The sequence below is a fragment of the Eschrichtius robustus genome, chromosome 8 (assembly GCF_028021215.1).
Source record: "Eschrichtius robustus isolate mEscRob2 chromosome 8, mEscRob2.pri, whole genome shotgun sequence".
In the NCBI taxonomy this organism is placed as follows: Eukaryota; Metazoa; Chordata; class Mammalia; order Artiodactyla; family Eschrichtiidae; genus Eschrichtius; species Eschrichtius robustus.
The window spans coordinates 115666463-115681514 of record NC_090831.1 but is presented as its reverse complement, the minus strand read 5'-3'; the positions used below and the strand labels follow the sequence as shown (position 1 = coordinate 115681514).

The window sequence follows — 15052 nt, the reverse complement described above, 5'->3', positions numbered from 1 at the left end:
ATTAGACCAAGTTATTTGCGTTCACAACAACAAAATGCCCTATCCATAAAAACATGGCAGGCTCTCTTCTCTATGACCTCCGTAATACTAATTAATTAGGCTTTGTACATAACTATAATGATGAGATTTGAGATTAAAAACTTGATTTAGAACTTTGAAAGGAAAAGTGTTCTTCATCTGAATGGAAGCATCAAAATTTCTATTAATGTTTTTTCTACCAAGCAACTACCTTCAGAGTAACAACTCTCTTAACCTCTGCTGTTCAGCCCCTTCATGAGTTTCATGAATCATAACCTATATTTGAGAACACCTGAGTCATAGGTGTACAATAAAAACTGGAATAAATATTATTCCTCTCAAGGTCTTTCAGTAACGTTAACAGAGCCTCAGTACCGTTAAGAGAGCCTGAGATGCTACTGAGGCAGTTTCACTCAGGGAATGTGGACAGCCCACTCTAAAAAGAAGGCTTCTGTCCAAACTACTCAAATAGCGCTATTCTCAAAACCCCCTTCAATCTGTAGGGAGGGAAAGATTAAACCCACTGTAAATCCCAACACTGCCATTTTATGGTCCTGCCCTTTCTGAAACAGAGTTAAACTGTAGTAGCGACACTTAAAAATCTTAGCCTAGATGGTATCTGACATCATTTTACATGGTGCATGCTATTTTCCCAATATCCACCCCCTCCCTTCCAGTGCCAACCACCCTCTCCCTCCCATACAAACAATAAATCAAATCAAGTTTCATAGATTTAGGTGCTATTTTAAAAACATCAAAATTTTACTTTACCCATTCTCTCCGATGCTCCCTGTATTTTTTTAAGCTGTGAGTGGATGACCATGCTATGTGATCAACAACTGTGAAGGCTAAGCAAAAGTGAACTGAGTTTAGTATTGTAATTTCAAAAGAACCTTAAACTTTGTAATATTTGACATATATAATGGTATGCAGAATCCTTATTTTACCGCATTTTATCAGGCATTAATGGCAAGCAATTTATAAAAACAACTAGTTAGTATTTCTTTTGTACAGAATCAGCTAAGAGCTTAGCTTAGAGAAAACAGAGAAGAGAAAACTCAACAGCACACAAAGCAAATGGAAGCATCCTAGTTTATAAATGGGGCCAGAAGAGGAAAAGCTCTCCCACATTCTCCAATGTGACAACCAAAGCCCTCCCCACAGGCATACTTGTTAGGGGCCACGTGTCACTGTTGGCTTGGGACAGGGCAGGCACATTCCCTCTGAAATAAATTCCATACCCTTTCAGTGAAAGGAAAGCCAGAGCTAGAAAGAGAGGTGTATAAGCTTAAAGTTTCTCATTTCCCTGTGCCCTCAAATCTTCAAATGTTCCACCTTCTTATTACCATTTCCTTCAACATAAGCTACGACTCCACATAATAATGTGGGAACTATATAAAGACCAATTTCTAGTAACAGAGCAGGAAGAGACCTGTCCTGTACAGTAAACACATGTCTTCATATGGACAAGTAAACCCCTATGTCTTCACATGGAGCCAAGATAAAAGCTACTGCTTCACCGTAACTATTACAGTAAAGAGCAAATTTGATCATTTTTACACACTCCTCCAACAGGCTCACCAAATCCACTAACATCTCCCACCTACCTTTGTTGTTCCTTTAGAATTTAGCCTAAAGCTCACCTATAAGAACCCTTTTATAATAACCTTAAAAGAAAAAACTCTTACTACTCCATGTTACCTTGTTAATAAATACACTCAGTTTAATTCATTGTATATTTATATAGTACAAAGTATAGGGTTCATTTTATGAAAAGATTCACTACCATGTCTTAACATTATATGATTACTCATGCTTTGAAAACATTTAATAGGACTCGATACATGTCAAACTTTTCAGGAATACGTTTACTACATAAGGAAAGAAAAAATACTCAGACAAAGATGGCAGCGGGAAAAACTAATTAAGGCATTCTCCCTTCCAAATGTAATATCAAGTCATTCTTTCTAACAGAACTTATAAAATCATACTGAGTATTAGTAGAGGCTTTCCTTTCCCCCAGAAAATGCAAAAAAATAAGGGTACTGAAAGGCCATCCCTCTTAATTCTTTCATACGGTCCTAAAGGTTTATCATTACAAATAGGTATCAATATCACCCCCACCATAATCGCCATGACAAGCCCGACATTTTAAAAATGCAATGCCCACTGCAGAAGAAATTTCCAAAACAAGTTCATTCTTGCTGAATATGACCAAAGATTAATAATGCTAAAATAATTTTTTATATCAGCCTACTTGTCTATGAAAATCCATATAAAAAAATTATAAGGAATGAGACTGGGAAACAGCCTTGGTAGCAGGACGAAAAGCTTACTTAGGGCCTTTACGAGCTAACAGAATGGTGAAGGAAATGTGCAGAAAGAAATACTGAAGTAGCTACATTCCAAGGGCTCTATTCCACCCCTGCCACAACCCTACCTTCCCTCATTATAAAAGCACAGAATCTTGGTCACTGGCAGGGCTCAATGCCATCACATTTCTGCCAGGGGGATATATGCTTTAGGAAATCAACATATTCCTCCTCTTAGATTTAAGACACACCTTAGAAAAGCCTGAATAAACAGTTACCCACAAATTTAGTCCTAAAAGTGGATTATATACAATTTGTTTTATGGTATATGTCATAAAGGGAAGTCCGTCATTAAAAAGTTGCAGCCTGCTAAATTTCATATTTTGATACTTAATTGCAGAGCTGCAATTCTGATACAGTAACACTCGTACTCTGGATATGTGATGCCTTCTATCATCCAGAACTTTTTATACACAAAATTAGAAGTAACGAAAGCTATCTCTGGCTATGAAGAAATAGCTGAAAAGAACCAAAGAAAAAGTAATTGGCTGATTTGTCTATTAGAGAGACAAGTTCTCCATAGTTGGTGATAGCTATAAATGCTAAGCAGAGCCTCCCCAAATCGAAAACTAATGAAGAAATAAAAAGGAAAAATAAATGAGAATATCCAAGGACAGAGGCGACAGACAACTCAATGATCAAGGAAGTTAAAATGAAAAACAGCGATTACCATGAAGGAGACTGAGCCTTACAACTACTGAACAACAGAGCAGGAAAACCGTGACATATTCACAAGAATTGCCTTTGGGGGAAAGGACTGAAACTGTGAAGGAGAACATGAGGGACTTCATTTGTAACACTTTACTTAATGAACAAATAACATTTGTTCTCCTATAGGTGTTTGGTGGTCTTTTATATTTTTTTTAAAAACTTTCTTCAAAATTAGACACCTATATGCAATCAGAATCACAGAATTTATCACTTAAAAATAAATGTAACTGTTCATGTGCAATCTTCACTCCCTACTAGACTTTCAGCCCCTCGAGAATTAGAGTCCTATGTCACTATTTTATTGCAGAGTCAAACGACAACAGAAGCAAGTACGTCCATAATCTCTAAGTAAAAGCAAGCAAGAAAAAAACTGAAACAACTCAGCAACCCAGGGATATTCAGGTTCTAGTCCCATCAACAATTACTACACCCTAAAACACATCGGCCAGTATCAGAACACCACGTCTGGGGAAGTATTCCCTCTAATACTATAAGGCACATTAAATCATCTGATTTATTTTCATACCAGAATTTCTCAAAATTCTAAAATCTGAGGTGAATCAACTGTTTTCCTAGTAAGCATGCCTTGCTGGTTCCGGTCCATAATACAGAATCACAGCACTTCCCCCAGTTTCTAGTCCAGGGGTTTTCTTTGATCATCAGCTTTTCTCACAGCTAGCACCTTTCACAATCCCACTGTGGAAGAGGTTGGCGAAATCCTGCAGAATTGCTGACCACCATGGACCACAACATTAATGGAAAGGTAAGATGAAGCTAAATACGTAATTTCATCCTAGAAGTCTAGATGGACCTCTCTGGGGACTTCGATATCTATCTCATGGGTGTGTATTTCTGTCTATTTCTAAGGAAAAGTCATTTCCACCCAGTGGGTTAGGCATATACAGTTGAAGCAGCTTTCCTTCTGTATGAGCAACTAATACAGCATTTCTTAAAGTATGGGATTTGGACAAAAAATAATTTTAGATGTTGTATGATTTCACCAACATGACATTTTAAACACCACTCAATCACTAGTGATTATTTATCATGATTAAGAAAAAAGTTTCCACTTGGTGCTTAGTACGTACTTAATACATCTAATGAGTTCTAATTTTTAGCATAGGGTAAGTGACAACAGACTCTAGTTATCTCATAACACCATGTTGTTTTCATTGTATTTATTTTTCTGGTGACATAAACTTTCATTTTACAATTAGCTTAAATTTTCAGAAAGTGAGTTGACAAAAAAAATTAAACAAAAAGAAAACACGGTAAAAAATAGTACAGGTGATATATGTGATTTACATTTGGGAAACATTTAACCAGAACAGAGTTTCTCCAACTTTTAATGTGCATGAGAGTCACATGAAAGGCTTCTTAAAACACAAATTGCTGGCCCCCATCCCCAGAACTTCTGATTTGGTAGGCCTGGGGTGTTAAGTCCAAGAATATGTGTTTCTAACAAGTTTCCAGGTGATGCTAAGGTTGCTGATCTGGGCACCACATTTTCGATAAACACTGATCTAGAACAATGGTCAAAAAGCTTTTTCTTAAAGGGCCAGATAGCAAATATTTCACGCTTACCAGCTATTTAACTCTGTTGCAACTACCCAACTCTGCTGTTGTAAGGCAAAGCAGCTACAGACAATATATACACAAATGGGCATGATTGTGTTCCAACAAAACTTTATTTACAAAAAGCAGGTGGACCATAGTGCCAAACCTGATCTAAAACACACCCTCAAGTAACTGAAAAGGGTATATTGCATATCATAGTAGTAGGACAGAATATAGAAGCAGCTGAACAGCAAGGCGTATATATACTGTAGATACTATCCAGTAAATATCCAACCTATTTTATTGAAAGGCAAAGCTTTGGAAAGTTTAACTCTGAAAGAGAAAACTGATGTAGGCAGAAACCTGAGGTTTCAAGAAAATAAAAACAATTTACCATGCATTCAGGAGACATGACAAAAGATTCAGCAAGGGCAGCTGGTTAAATTCTTTTCATGTTGAATCACAGAGGTCAACATCATTGCACATGGTTCACAACTAAATTAGAACATAAGGATCAGTATCTAGTATAAGAGTATTTTAAGAAAAAAGTTTTAAAGACTCCTTTCTCTAGGCCATGTTAAGTAGAAAAATATAACATTTATTTAGCTGACTGAGTTACATGTTACTTTCTAATGGCTTTGACTTTTCAGTCATAAGTTACTCAGTTAAAACAAAAACACTAAGCTGTAGCCAATTTCAGAGTTTTTACAAACTACTTTTCTCTCTATCCTCAATAATCTTACAAAACTGATTAACTGATCTATTTTGGCCTTGCCTTCTAATTTCTATCCCAGCAGCTGCTAATGTACGAGATCTTAAACTGAAAAGGAACAGAATGACTTTTTTGCAGGTGCTGAATCCATAAGATTCCTGTCATAAACTTACCCTCCCTCCCACTCCCTCATTCTTTCTCCCCAAAATGTTCTAACTTTCCTCATCTTCACAGTCTACAACTTCTTAGTAGACTGACTATTAAGTTGGGTAGTACAATCAATTATGTGTCCTCAATGAATACACTAACATTTCAAGCACCTTTCTGGAATTCCATTCTTGAGGAGTACCTGCTTCATTTACCTAGTCTTGGCCACACTTACTGTTTCAAGCTCTCTGCCTATCTTTGCAACCCCAAACTTGCCTGAACCCTTAGGAACTTCAAGCTTTAATGTTGATATGAACCACCTGGTACTGAAACCCTCACTAAACCTCACCCCCATCCATGACACCTACTTGCCCTTGACTTCTTGCTACCCATCTTTAACATGTAGCTCACTACCATTTATCCTTATATGACATCTTACCCAAACCAAAGCAAAGTATTTACTTGCTGCTTATAAAGCTTATGGACTGACAGACAAAACGATTTTTCTTTGCTTTTATTTTTTACCCGAAGCAAAAGAATGTCTCAGAAGCATAGATTTACTTGAGGAGAGCTAAACAACTGCAGAGAATCCAAGAACAATGCAGAGTTTTAAGAGGTGATATTATTATCACCTGGGCTGTTCTGTAGACAAATACCTTTCAGAGTTCAAAGTGAGTTAAAGTTTTTTTAAACAGATTCACTATGTGGGTGTTAACAGAGTTTTCAGTGTTTTGATATGCTTGGACCTCCGATAAAATCAAATATTTACTAAAACTCTGTTTAAGTTTATGTTTAACTACTTAACCTTATGTTTGCTAAAATTTCTTATAATGTTAAAGAATTTACAAGCTCTGGAGTTAGATACAGCCCATTATTATTTCAAAAAATGTATATTTGCACATTAAAGGCTATGCCTCCTTCACTTAAAATGAACAATCCAAGTGGAATAGAAGAATGACTTACAACTGACCAAGAAATAAATATGATTCATTATGTTAATGAGAGAAAATGAAAAGAAAATGCTCTCAGTGTTGATGACAAGTCAAGGAACACAGATTACAGTAAAGATGATTTTACGAAAAAAACCACTGAAGAAAACGCTACTTCAATCGTTGATTCAATAATTTATTTTGCAGAAAGGCAGTGAGGTCATACTGTCCTATAGGTTCAACAGTTACATATCACTAAACTTGTACTAGGTACAAGTAAATGATTTTCTGAACTGTATTTTCCTGGGTATCTCCTAGCATACATCTCCTTTTAATTTTACATCCCATAAACTACAACTACCATATATATAAGTGATCAGCAAAAATATTAAATTATGATTAATGTACTCTATTAACTGAGCAAGAACATCGTATGGTCAGAAGGATTACCATCAAAAATAGCTAAAATTATCTGAAAGCTTCAACTTCCCCTAAACATTCCCTAACCATAATGGGCAACTAATGATGCTATAAAATTCTAATCTTTAATCTGAATTCCATTAGTCTACTGGTTGTTTTTGAGGGCAGATGCCATTTCTGGCCTGGTGTAACCTTTACGAGATGGTCTCTGTTCCCATTTAAGGGTTATAAGCAATTAAGAGGTATGGAATCCCCAAAACTACCTTCTGTAACTTCTTTAGTTGCTAAACTTAGGATATACTCTAAATTCACACCCTCAACTTTGTTTAATTCCTATCCCTGGAACCTTGCAAGGCCTTTCTGGGGTCAGGGCCAGAGACTTCTCATAACTAAACTGTACCTGTTGTCAGAAGGGCTCTAGCTAAGGGACATCCTTCCAATTAAACCAACCCAACAAAAATAACTACAGTCTGTGTGAGGACACTAGGTTCCTGCAACCATCACACAGACAATTCAGCTGAACTGCTGCTTGACTTCCCCTGTGCTGCTCCTCCCTGCTTTCAAGTGGAGTTATGTTCCGGGAAGACAACTGGTCCCTCTCCCTTCCATTAATGCTAACAACTAAAACAAAGGTAATTATAAAATTTAATGTATCTTAAACTTCAGACAAAATAAGATACTAATTTATATCTACTTACGGTTCCTCCCTTTTAAAAAACTTAAAATATACTTATTTTTCAACATTTTTGAGGATAACATAGGAAATTACTTGGCTTCTCATTTAACAAATTATAGATTTAACTTGAGGCAAAAAAGGTTAAGTGACTTACCCAAGGTTACAATTAGAGGTACAGCTGGGGCTAGAAACCAGGTCTCCTGAGTCTCAGCCCAGTGCTCTTTTCCTTAGCCCATGATGCCTTATCAGAAAAATCCAAATACAGTCAGACCCCCAGTTACATGGGTATGAGTTACACTGATTCACATATACAAACTTTATATAGTGTGACCAATGTTTCAACTCACGCGGTACCCTGCTTCCATTTATGCAGTATGCCAGGCATCGGCACGATTTTCAGTGGCACACAGGCGGTTGCCACCACCAGGGCCCTAGGCAAAATTGCAAAGAAGGCAAAGTTTGTCTTTGGCCCTCCCACCTCCCTTATGCATTCCTCTCCCACCTCCTGGTCATCCCCCTGCCCAGCCTCCCAGCACCATCATGCTGCCCTCTGGTTGTCCAAAGCCTCCCACTTCCACCACTCAGCCAGGACTGTCCTTTCTGTGAGTGCCCAGGGATCCAAAATTACCTCTCCATTTCCCTACTAAAATTCCTATTTCTGAGAATTTCAGTAAAGTTTAGGTAATCTACATGATTAACCGATTTAAGTAATTCAAAGTAAGTTACATTTAACAGACTTAAATCTCCAATGAGTTTAAAAAGGAACTAATTAAAAATTCTGATTTGGGGGAGGGGAAGAGGAAATAAATCTTCCATTAGGGGGGCAAAGAAGGTAAAAGAGAAAGTACTCTGGGCCTCCTGTGCCACTTCAGATTCCCTCACAGACAGGACACTAAGAGTTGAGGGGGTGGTTACTGCCACCCTGACAAAATGACAGTCGTTGCTTTATAGTCAGTCTCTGGGATTTAAAAAAAAAAAAAAAATTGGACACAGCTGCTTTGAATACCCTCCTACCTACCTTTTCCATCTCTTTCCCACCTCTTGGATCCCCATTTCCACCTCTTAGTACCAAAGACACCCAACAGCATTCCCTGTAAGCTGTTCCTGTGTCCAATACAAAGCTTCCCATTATATGGTTTCAAATTACATGAGTTATTCAGGAAGGTATCCACATCCCCCTATCCCTGGATAACTTCAAGTTGACTGTACGCTAAAAAAAAAATCCTAATTATTTAAAGGTCCTGAATCATAAGATGAAATATGTAAACTCATTAACTATCTGGTAAGAAGGAAAAGAATACTGATTCTTGTCTTATATATATAAAAGAACTAATTTGGGTAGCTAAAAAAAATTCAATTCTTTTCCTTGAAAGTAGTATGTTTCTTACTTCTGGCCCAACACAGCAGTGAAAATCCAGTCATTTCAGCTAAATAATATCGTGGACTTGTAAACATGGGTTCATTGGTAAATCCTCTTAGTCTGGAGGCAAAAAAAAAAAAAAAAAAAATCCAGTAACAGACACATAAAAATATAAATTTATTTGTATACAAAGCAGACTGGATTTTTAAGAAACCCAAGTTTCTGGTGATTACACACATAGGAGAACGTGTATGTGTACGTATATGTACGTATATGTGTGTGTGTATATATATACGTATACACATATATATACACACACACACATTCTAATTCAGCTTTGCAATATTAGATTGGCCGCCTAGTTTGGAAATTTATCAGGTGATAGTAGTTACTTTGATCCAACTACCCTCCCAGTAAAATTAGGAAATTCAATCCATGCAGAAGGTACCAAAAACGGTACCCATCTAGAATTAAAAGGATCATGTAAAGTATGTCTTAAATGAAATGATTTCTATAATTTTACTACAAAGATTATTCTGTTAGCTAAGACCCTGGATTAAGTCTCTTCTCAATACCATATGTTATAAAAAACCATTCTTATCTAAAAGTGACAAATGGTAACTGATAAAACTTTCTCCAGTGGCATTTTTAATTAACGTTAACTTTCAAGGGTTTACTACACAAATGAAATTCATTTCCTTCCCAATCTTGCCTCCTCTCTACACAACCACAAGTAGGTCTGCGATCTACACCTATTTTTCTATACGTTCTACGAAGGTAAGTTCCAAATGTGGGTATTTATTACAACTGAACTATGAACACTGAAAAACCATGCAAAGTATACACTGCTAAAACATTTTAATTCGATAAAATGTTTTACTCACATATTTTGCTGCAAAGCATTCAAGGAAATTATAATAGCGACTGCTAAAAAGTTGAGAGTGCCTTTTCTCTTACGTGAAGCAATTTAAATAACTTGTCAAAAAAAAGCATTTCTTTAATGGCTAAGAAACTATTTGCCTGAACAAGCAACATACAAAAATGAGCAAGTATTGGCTTTGTCTTTAAGAGAAAAAGTAGTGAACTAGACCCTTCCTCCATATTAGCATGGATTTGAGTCGAATATCAAAGAGTACATTACTAATTATCACCACCAAAAAAGCATCAGCATTTCATCTTATCTAGAAATTCTCTATGACAAAAAGATATCCAGCCATCAGTGGTTTTCTATACAAGCTCTAACCTAAGCGCCTAAAAGGATCGTTCTTTCCCCTCAATTCTACTTCACTGGGCACCACATTTTCAAAATGGTTCTATTCGGGGCACAAGCAAGGTTTGTCAATATTTACTGAACAAAGCCTCTATTAAATTGTCTAACAAAATGGAGGTCTCTCGGAAAAAAACAGGCCGTAACATCCTTCTTTTCACAAAATGGGCCAAACACACCCGCTTCAAGAAACCATGGTTTGGGTCAGATTTTCCCATACGAATGGTTGTTTCATCCCTGGGACTGGATTCCTAGTAAAGGTTTTCTCCGGACCCAGGTAAGGGGGTGGATGATGGGGGCCAGTTCTCCCTGGATACTCTGGAAGGCGGCGACGAGGACTGATCCCAAAGCTCTGGGTTAAGGAATTAGTTCAGGGGGCGGAGGCTTTAGCGGTCCGCAGGTACCTAATCAGCGACAAAACAGGCCGCCCGCCTACGCAAAAGAGACGTGGGCTCTCCCGTCCCAGCCAAGTCAACACTCAAGGCTCAAACTCTCCTTTCGGCCTCCAGGCCCCGCCTGACCCCATTGGCAGCAGTTCCCGCCAATCCGCTCGGTCGCCGCCCCCCAGGCCCGCCTGCCCAGCCCTGATTGGACGGGACGGGAGCCGGGACCTCGTGTTACCAATCTGGGAGCCCCTTACTCAGCCACACACACAAGCCCAGGTGCGCCCGCGGAGACCCTTCCCTCGCCTTCCCCATCCCTTCCCCCACCCCCAGGGCACTGGCAGAGGCTTACCGTCCCGGGAGGTGCCCATCAACTGGTCCAGCATCGCGCGCATCTGGGCCTGCGCCGACATGGCGGCGGCGTAGCGGGCGGACGGACGGGGGTGGGGCGCAGACCGGGCCCTCTCGGGCGGGGGGACAAGGGGAAGGGGTGGGGGAAGGTGAGACGCTGTCTCGGTTGCCGCCGCTGCCTCGAGGCGTGCGGAAAAGGGAGCTGGAGGGGTTGCAGGAGAGTCCGGGCTGCGCTCCTCACGACGACGCGTACGTGGAAGGCAGCAGCCCCCGAAAGCGACCCTCGTTCCCTCACTCTCCGTCGGGTTCCTGGGACAGAAGCAATACCGGCTAACCAAGCTCTCGTCTCCAACACCGCCACCCGCCAGAAGACGTCAGCCCCCCCTTCAAGCTCTGACGCCGCTCGCCGCCACCGTCGCCGCGACGTGAGCGCGCACGCTCCTCGCGCTTAGTCGTTTCCCGCGGGGGCTCCACCAACTAGCGTCCAACTGTATTTGCTCCGCCCGCCCCGTGCGGGAGGGGTTCCACCCTAACGGCTCTCGGGCGCGTGCATGCGGGCCTCTCCCGCCCCAGCCCTCCAGATCTCGCGAGACTCTGGTGCCTCAACGGACCCTCGAGCCGGATCCGCCCCGGGCGCGAAACCTCACGCTCCAGGCTGCAGGTCCGCTAGGGCAGCGTTGCGCGCTGTGCTGGCGAACCAGCCCCAAGTTAGCCAGTGTGCCAGAGGGTTAGCCCGAGTCGAAAGTAAGTAGAGACCATACCCGTAGTTTCGACGGAGGTTAGCAGCCTTAGGAGCTAATACGGGCGTATTCCTGACGAACATTCATTGACCGATTAACTCGTCTTCAAGGGCCCACCTGAAAATCGTGTAGACTCGACTCCTTTCTCACTGCTGCCCGACCCTCTACAGAAGGAGCCCTGGAGACCTGACAGCTGGGTCATCTTCCTTAATCTATGCAGGGAGGCTTTAAGCACCCCCAACTGGAATAAGTCAGGTTCAGGAAATAACGCCTGAAATTACTGCACTACGAAACAGGCCACCTACCCCATTCGGATTTGTCATCGTTACTTATATATATAGCAGGAAGCTGTTAGTCTAAATTAGAAACTATAAAAGTTAAGCAGTATTCTAACAAAGGAAAGGTCATCTTGTAGAGAATTTTTTTCCTGCTTGAGAGCTAAATTTGAAGGATAAGGCCTTTTCAGTGTATCAGCAGACCTGACAACAGAAAAGCAAGCCTGTGGGTTCTTAGCTTGCCATCACCCCGCATTGCAGACGTAGGTCGACCGATTACTAACTGTGGGACCTTCAGCGATTTATTTCTTAATCTCATGTCTAATGAAGATACATACCTTATAGCACTGTTGTGAGGACTAAATGAGCTAGCAGAAAATCCTAGCCCAGAGCCTTGCCCTGAGGTTTTAACTTTTTTTTTGTAAAATATTAATTCCTTAAGATGAGACATAGGTACTTTGCAAGGAAATAATGGTAAAATTTTTTGTTTCATTAAGATTTTATATACGTTGTCTTGGAACTTATAATTTAATATCAAGATCAGTAAAAAATTTACATGAAGTAACAATCATAGTCCCAAGATCCTTTTTTTCTTTTTGGCCGCACTGCGCTGCTTGAGGGATCTTAGTTCCCTGGCCAGGGATGGCACCTGTGCCCTGCCAGTGAAAGCACCGAGTCCTAACCGCTGGACCACCAGGGAATTCCCCCAAGATCCCTTTAAATGCATACTGGGCCAACAAAAATCTTAGAATCATCCTAGTGTTTAGTAACTGACCAGATAGTTTCCCACCAGTTATTCAGAGAACTGAAAATTCAAACAACTCCAATACTTGGAATATCATCCTTTGAAAACTATTTACAATAAAAGAAAAATTTACAAACTAATATGTCTGAGAGGAATGCACTATTATATATACAGTACCCTTAGGAGGAAAATACACTAAAATGTTGAAATGTTATGTGTCAGTGAAGAGATTTTAGTTCTTATCCCTCTCTTACTTTCTACCTTTCTGGTTGCTTACATTTTAGATGTATCTCTTATTTTTAAAAAACATGGTTTTTTTCAGTAGTCTGATATTCACTGTCTTTTAATTGAAGCATTTAATCATTCATATTCATGTAATTACACGTGCTTGAGTTTAAAGCTCTTATTTTGTCTATTTGTCTCACCTGTTTTATGTTTAATTTTCTCTCCTTTCTTGCCTGCCTTTTAATCATTCCATTTTTTCCCCTTCTAGTAGTCTGAAAATTTTAGTCTGTTTTTATTCTTTTAGCAGTTACCCTAGAAGCTATAAGGGGCGTTTTTAATGTATCAAAGTCTTTACACTTCCCCCAGAGAGAACCTAGAAAACTAACTCCATTTAACCTATTCCCAAGATACATGCTCTTGTTAAGCATATGTTTTAGTTCTTTACAGTTTTTTTTTTTTTGGCTGCACCCCGCAGCTTGTGGGATCTTAGTTCCCCAACCAGGGATGGAACCCAGGCCCACGGCAGTTAAAGTGCAGAGTCCTAACCATTGGACGGCCAGGGAATTCCCAGTTCTTTATGTTTTTTAAAACCAAGTTTCATATAATCGATGTTTGTTTATTTACCACTTTGCTTTGCTTTCCTTCTGGAATCTCTGCATCTGGGGTCATTTCCCTTTTGTCTGACGTTTAAACTTTAGGACAGGAGTCAGCAATATACAATTCACCCATCAAATCCAGCCCATTGCCAGTTTTTGTGAATAGTTTCATTGGAATACCACCAGGCTTACTGATTTGTTATTGTCTATGGTTTTTTTTGCGCTACAACAGCAAAGTTGAGTGGTTGTGACAGATACCATACCCTATGGCCTGCAAGACTAAAATACTTACTATCTAGCTCTTTAAGGAAGTTTGCCTACCCTGCCTCAGGGTTTGCTTTAGTGTTTGGCCTGCTGGTAAGGAACTCTTCCATTTTTGTTGATCTGAAAAGACCTTTATTTTGCCTTTCTCAATTCTAGATGGGTATTCTAGGTTGGAAGTTATTTTCTTTCAGCACATAGATTCTGTTGTTCTGCAGCCTTCGTTGCTCCTGGGAAGTCAGTTCTCAGTCTGTCACTCCTCTGAAGAGAGCTGGCTGCTTTCAAATTTTGTTCTTTTTGCCTGTGGTTTTCTGCAACTTACTATGATGTATCTGGGTGTGGATTTATTTTTATTTATTCTGCTTGAGATTCATTGAGCTTTTAGAATCTGTGAACTGACATCTATCAATTCCAGGAAAGTTTTAGCTATTCTCAAATACTGTCATTCATCAACTTCTGGACCTCCAAATAAAGTTTTCACTGTTTCCTCTATGTCTCTTTACTCTCTTCGCATTTTCCACCTTGTCTTGCCAAGCTACCTTCTTGATGCTTTTTTTCTGACAAATTTTATAGTTCACACTAATCTCCCTTCCACTGTATCTAGTCCGCTGTTAAACCCATCCATTAAATTCTTTAGTTTTTCAGTTCTAGAATTTTTATTTGGTTTTTCAAATCTAAGTCATTTTTTATAGTTTCTGGTTCCTTGATGAAATTCCCAAGGTTGGCTGTTCTTTGACCCTAGTGATCATAATTGTTTTGTAATCTGAGTTTGCTAATTATAATATCTGATGTTTTCTGTTTCTGTTTCTGTTGTCTGTTATATTTCCTGGTTTTCACTTATGGGGTCTTGTTTTCTTCTGTGTCTGGTTATCTTTGTGTGCTGAACATGTATTTGAAAAACTATGTGTAGGAATAATATAAGCCCTAAGTAGGATATAATGCTATCTTTCTCCAGAGGGGATTTTTATTTTTCTCTGATAGTAACTTGAAGTACTTGTCAAGGATCACCATGATACAAATTCAATGCTTTAATTTCTCTTGACACCAAAATGGCAAAAATATGGTCTGAAAGCCTGGCAAGGGCTTTTTTTATTTCCAGTTCACACTTGAGGGTGAACTCCAGGGTCCTAGTTTAAAGTGAGTGTGAGTTTATTAGAGTGCCCACCTTGGTGGGCCCTAGACTTTGCCTTTTGCCTCCCTAGCCCTATAATCCCACCAAAAATACAGGTCAGTTTCAATACTGAAGCTATTGCTACTAAATTGGCAAATGCCCTGAAGCCAAAAATGTGCCTTTGTGTGCTGCACTT

At 39.6% G+C, this 15052-nt stretch overlaps 1 protein-coding gene across 10 annotated transcripts in view; it reads right to left on the bottom strand.

The window, feature by feature from the left end:
• Window positions 1–11357, bottom strand: part of LUC7L2 (LUC7 like 2, pre-mRNA splicing factor) — a 56654-nt gene extending 45297 nt beyond the window's left edge. For 2 of the 10 annotated variants that reach the window (XM_068549552.1, XM_068549557.1), the window contains exon 1: window positions 7697–7882. Coding sequence is in view for 4 of the 10 variants with exons in the window: in XM_068549549.1 (XP_068405650.1) it covers window positions 10905–10965 (61 nt within the window). In the remaining 6 variants the exon portion in view is untranslated. The other 8 variants (XM_068549547.1, XM_068549551.1, XM_068549548.1 and 5 more) reach the window with 8 other exon arrangements.
• Window positions 11358–15052: the final 3695 nt, after the last annotated feature.